Raw genomic sequence first — 5837 nt, forward strand, 5'->3', positions numbered from 1 at the left:
TAAGCAAAACACAGGGACCACGGTTCAATCCCCCAGCACCACATGCCAGCCAGCCCCGCCCCCTGGTGGGCTGAGCTGGCCACACACACACACAAAATAAATAAATAAATAAATAAACATTAAAAAAAAAATAAAATAAAATTTTGGGACAGTCTCAATAAGTCATGAAGTTCTCCAGGGTGGGCTCTAGCTTGTGATCCTCCTGCCTCAGCCTCTTATAGTGCTAGGAGTATAAATACAAACTACCACACCTGACTGAAATTATCATAGCACTTTTATACTTCGTTGTGACTGTTGTGTAAGGATTTGCCTAACCCATAACCCACTTAAATCTAGACTGTCATCATGCCACCCCTGAGTACCTTTGGACATTTTTCACTGAGCTCCAGGAAATACCACCAGGGCACATCAGCACTGACATTCGCCCATGCCCTTGAGAAGCCATTTAGAAACAAGTACCAGGAGGGAGGGAGGGTCATTTCTGACTCCTGTAGCTGGAGTGATATGAGGGTACATGAACCTCTGAGCAAGCAGTCACAGCAAAAGAATAGTCAAAGCACCAAGTGTCACCACTGGCAGCATTTGTCAAGGCCCTGCCTGCTTCAACTGCGTTTAACTGCGTGAAGGCTTTCTCACATTAATCTCAACAAGACTCAGCTCATTAACAGGAAAGTACTGGGATGTACTACGCAAAGACATTCTAAGGAGCTTCAACTTTCCAAACACAAGCACGAAACACTGCCAGCAGGAATAAACATTCGTACAAGAGGTTACTCAAGCTTATGCCTCTTGAGGTTTAAAAATGATTGTGTGTAGCCAAAGAAAAACACACTTGGCTGGGAAGCTGGAGCTGGGGTACAGTTCCACTTTTTGGCCTGCACGTCCTGCATCTTGAGTTGGCCACTTCTTTGTACCTCAGTTTCCTGACCTCTAATGTCAGTAGGGGATTCAACAACTTTTGAAGTTGTTGCTTCCTGATTTACCACCTACAGTCCTGCTAGTGTTTGTTTTGTAAGTTATCCATGTGCATACCTCTGCTCAACAAGATACTACAGGAACGTGGCTTTCTGTCAAGGTTTCATACCGTATTCCTATCACGTTGGTTACTTTGTCCACAAATATCACAATTGCACACACTCACGAAGACAGCCATAATTACTGCAACTGCTATTACGTGCATAAATGCTTATTACAAACCTGCATCATGCTTAGCACTTAACATACATTAACTCTATTCTTGCTTACCACAATCCTAGGATACCACTTTTAGTTCCATGTTTTAAACTGAAGAAACTACAGTGACCTGCCCAAGCTCATTAACCAGGCTATGGGTGGAAAGGCTACTGTTTGTTACACATACCTGGAGGTCAATGGAGAGCAAAATACATCAGACTCCATCTGCAAAATGTCAGGATCCCCACAACTCAACTTATACTTGTGAATTCTCTCTGCAACATGATTTACAAACCCTACACAGGCACTTGTGGCTATTTCTTCCTGCCACACTTCAGTTTCATGAGAAAACATTAACACTGTTGGAAAAGGGATTAAACTAAAGCTACCTTCCTTCTCAGTCATTTAGGAAATGAACACAGAACAGGAACTGTGGGACCACTGGTGACTTCCAAGTCCAGAGCTAAGGAGGCAGCGCTCTGTTACAACAAGGTTCCTAGCCACAGCCCAGAGGCCCTGAGTGTCAAGCCATGTGCTCCAAAACCTAGCAGCTGCATAAAAGCAGTGACCAGCCAGGCGTGGAACAGCAGTTACTCAGCCTCAAAACTGTAAGACTAATGGAGCCTAAAAGTCTGTGACCACAAAGTGACAACAACAAAAAAACAAAACTATGCATCAAGGGCATAGTTATTATAGCTCAGTGGCACAATGCCTGCCTAGCAAGCACAAGGTCCTGAGTTCGATTCCTAGCACAAAAAGAAAAAAAGACAGCTACACTGGCTTGAAAAGAAAAACCATGTATCAAATACACTGGAGGGAGCAATTTACCTGCACAGAGGAGTGGGCAATCTAGAAAAAAAGACTAGTAATCAAAAAAGTCCTGCTTATGTAGCAGTCTGCCTTTACCTATGAATTTCCCCAATTCATAAACCAACTCAAATCTCGAGACTTCCCCCGCAATAGGCTCTGGGTTTCCGTGGGCCAAAGCCAGGGAAGGGAGAAGAGAGGTCTGAGGTCTGAGTCCCGGACCCGAACAGGGAGCTCCCGGCTCCCTGGCAAAGCGGAAAGGAAACTGCTTCAGGGAAGAGGAGCCTGTCAGCGGCTCCGCAAGGACAAAGCCACCCGTGGGCTCCCACCTCGCGGGGACCTCGCGCCCAGGCCACAGCCTGCACCCTCCCGCTCTTCCAGGCTCAGCTCTGACAGCCGAGGGGCCGAGCGCGGGACGGCGGTGAGAAAAGAGGGCCAGCGGCAGCGGTGTGATCTCCCCTGCAGGGAAAACAAACACGCATTTTAATCAAACCAAGCCCGGGAGAAGCGGGCGAAGACGTCCTCGCCCGGCCTGGCTCCGGGCTTCTGAATCACTTCCTCTTTTCTCAAGTGTCTCTGAGCCTGAGACCAAGCAGAAAGTGCCGCCTCCCGCGGCTTCCAGCGCACACACCTAGGGCTGGCCGCGCTTACCCCAGCGTGCTGATGAAGCCGTTGACCGAGCCCTCGGCGTACAGGGACACGATGTCCCCGATGTAGAGGAAACTGGACATTTTCTCGGACATGCTGCTGCTGCTGCCGCTGCTGCCGCCGCCGCCTCGCGCCCCGAGGGGACGTCCCTCCTCCTCCTCCTCCTGGCGCGCTCGCCGCGGCCCCCGCCCGGACGCCGACGAGGTCGGGGCTCGGCGAGGATATCGGGGCGCAGCCCGCTTCCGCGCGGGGGAGCTGGCTCAGGACGCCCCGCAGCCGCCCCGCCGCCTCCCCGCGGGTTTCCTGTTCCTTCCGAAGTTTTCTCCGAGACACCTCGGCCCCTCCTCCGCCGCTCCCAGGGCGCCCCCTCCCCGCCGCGCCGACCCGCCGCCCTCTGCAGTAACGGAGCCCCGCGGTCCCCGCGCAGAGTTTGGGGTCCAGGTGGCTGTGCCCATCCGGAGGGAGGAGAGGCGCCGGCAGGGCGGCGGCCAATCCCGCTGCGGCGGCCGGGGGCGGGACGGGGAGGGGCGGGGCCATAGATGGGGCGTGGTCAGGGGCGGGGCCAGCGAGGACCCAGGTCCGAGAGGGGGCGGGGCCGTGCTTGCTGCCAAGGCTCCGAGCCTAGGTGGCCGGGAGATGAGAGCTGGGCTGCAGAGGGAGCAAGCGGAGGGGACCTGAGGACCGGGAGGGAGGGAGCCAGCGCGTCTCCCGGACACGGAAAGGGGGACCCGGGGTGCGAGAGTTGGGGGTGGGTAATTTGCCGACCAAGGGGAAGGAAAGGGTGGAAGTAAAGGCAAGTCTACAATTTTTTTAAAAAACGCCTAATAATGTAAAAGAAAGGAAAGGAAGGAGGGAATAAGGGAAAGAGGAGGATTTCGCGGTGTGGAGCGTGCAGCTTTGTTCAGTTTCCTTTCCTTTTTCTCAGCTGTCTGGCGTTCGTGCAGCCTCGCCTGTCGGCACCTGTCCAGGTGTGTGCGAGCCTCCCGAGGTCAGTGTCACTTGGCGGAGCCAGCAGTTTTGCGGCCAACCGCTGGCGGCGAGGGCTGGGCAGAGCTGCGCCTCGCTAAACCTCCGAGGCCGCGCCCCCCGCGCTTCCTTCGCTCCGAGGTTCACCGAACTCCTGCAGGAGTTCGCCGGCTCTGCCTCACCCCGCCCTGCCTCGAAACGCAACGCCGCCGATGGCTCTGAGAGCCCGGTGATCTTAAGGGACACTCGAGCCGGACGCTTGCACGCCTTCCCTTCTCTTGTGCGTGGTAAGAGCCGCCTGCCCTGCTTCTCTGGGACAAGCAAACTGTGTGTGCGTCCTGACACACTGGCCATTCAATCTCAAAAGTGCTACCTAAGCAGTCCCGGTAGCGCAAGGTCTGCAGAAGGGACCTCTGGGCGTACAGAAGGTTGTGTGCTGAATTGTGCAACTGACCACCTTGCGACTTGCGATTGCGATGTCACACAGGTCTTACCATCCCGAGTTGGTTTTGGTTTCATTTTATAATCACATAATAGTATATATACAAGGAAAACAAGCTTAGTATTTGAATGTCGGTATTTAGAAAGCCTTCAGGATAGAGAACGGATAGCAACGGTGGGAATCCCAGTGCAAAGGCTGTGTGCCCTGACCCAAGCTGGAGAGGGAGTCTTAACTGACTGAGTTCTCCCCTGGAAAGGGTTACTTAGTGACTTAGAGATACCTGATAGAGGAAAGGCGTGCTCCCCTTTCCATACTGTTACTGTTGAAAATCTTCAAGAGGCTTGCCATGAGTTTTTGTTTTGTTTTTAAATAACCTGAGAAGAAACAAGATGAAAACCCTGAAATGGAAGATTGTGCTTATCCAAGGGATTCGGGCTTTACATCTTGTGTTTCAGCACACTGCACAGGCCTGTGCCATATGGCCACTGGAGGCTTGACGATTATTGCTCAGCATCAAGAATGTCCTTGGAGGAAAAAAAAAAAGTCCTTGAGGTCCTCAAAGGATCTGGGGATATCGCTTAATAAAATAAGCACCTGGGCAAGCTAAAGAACAGGTCAGGTGTCAAGCCATGTGCCCAGTTCTGACTTATAGTGGTCATGTTCCTTTGTTTCAAACTAGGTCACCTAAAACTCAAAGCCATGCACGTGGCATGAGGGCACATCACTTCTAAGCTCCTTGCAACACTTTCCACCTCGTCACCTTGTTACCTTTACATCTCAAGACCTACCAAACTAGAAGCATCCTATGAATGAAGCTGGCACCTAATTCGTCCCTCATAAGGCCAAGGAGTGTTCATTTAGAGTTTCAATGAATACTTGATGGATACATGACATAACTAATGTACATGTTTAGTGTTTAAATGTTCTATAACCACTAACATTAACACCTGTATATGTTGTGAACACTGGTTGAACCAAAAAGCACTCAGTCTCCTATGCCGAGACTATGAGAAACTTCAGCAAAATTCCCAGTTACCATGCCCTAAAATAGCTAACATAGAGAAGTAATAAATAGAGCAGGATATAATATTTGAAATGTTTACTCTCAAAGGAATGAATATATTAAGAATGCATTTCCAGAAAGGAATCCTCCTACTGGCGGTATTTTCAGGGTAAGTTCTGTTCGATGTCCCTTGGATAGCCTCAGATCAATACTAGAAGTGAAAAGGTTCACCAGCTATTATGTCAACTGGCTCTTTCAGGAATTGCTTTCTTCTCTTCCTTCCCTTGCAGTGAATATAATTTTTACAATGTGATTGGTTTATTAAGTAGCCTGCTTCAGAAGATTCAAATAAGGGGGCCTGCTGGGTAGCTCAGTTGCTTAAGCGCCTGCTCATGCAAACGCAGTCAGGCGCAGGATACCACAGTTCAGTCCCCAGCTCCACATGCCTTACCAGACATGCCCTTAAGGCAGCCTGAGCCAGCCAATAATAATAATAACAATAACAATAATAATAAGTACAAATAAAATATGAGGGTTTTTTTAATTGCTCCCTTTCAGGAATGCTATAACAAATTTTCATTTCCAAACTGAGTTCCTCTGTACCTTTCTGCAGTTGTTCCTTTATTTCAGAAGCCGTCGATTCATTGATTTCAGCTGTGTGATTCCCAATTTGTTCTGTTAGTGTCCTCTGCACTTGTTATGGGTGGGCTTGGGTTCTGAGATTGCATTTTGCTTCTTCTCATTGTCATTTTGTGTAGCACCATCTTCTGACCTTTGTTGTAGAGCTTTGTTGCAGTT

At 50.1% G+C, this 5837-nt stretch overlaps 1 protein-coding gene and 1 long non-coding RNA gene across 2 annotated transcripts in view; one reads left to right on the forward strand and one right to left on the reverse strand.

Moving 5' to 3' along the window:
- Nucleotides 1–2788, reverse strand: part of Itpr2 (inositol 1,4,5-trisphosphate receptor type 2) — a 528924-nt gene extending 526136 nt beyond the window's left edge. The window contains exon 1 of the mRNA XM_023718939.1: nucleotides 2632–2788. Coding sequence (XP_023574707.1) covers nucleotides 2632–2723 — 92 coding nt within the window. The 5' untranslated portion in view covers nucleotides 2724–2788. The remainder of the gene's footprint in view (nucleotides 1–2631) is intronic.
- Nucleotides 2789–3259: 471 nt separating this feature from the next.
- On the forward strand, nucleotides 3260–5469 carry LOC111817605. The gene is made up of 3 exons (XR_002821761.1): nucleotides 3260–3361; nucleotides 3554–3881; nucleotides 4716–5469. It is a non-coding gene; the product is annotated as an uncharacterized LOC111817605 (long non-coding RNA).
- Nucleotides 5470–5837: the final 368 nt, after the last annotated feature.

Source organism: Octodon degus, unplaced genomic scaffold (genome assembly GCF_000260255.1).
Source record: "Octodon degus isolate 3935 unplaced genomic scaffold, OctDeg1.0 scaffold00064, whole genome shotgun sequence".
Classification (NCBI taxonomy): domain Eukaryota; kingdom Metazoa; phylum Chordata; class Mammalia; order Rodentia; family Octodontidae; genus Octodon; species Octodon degus.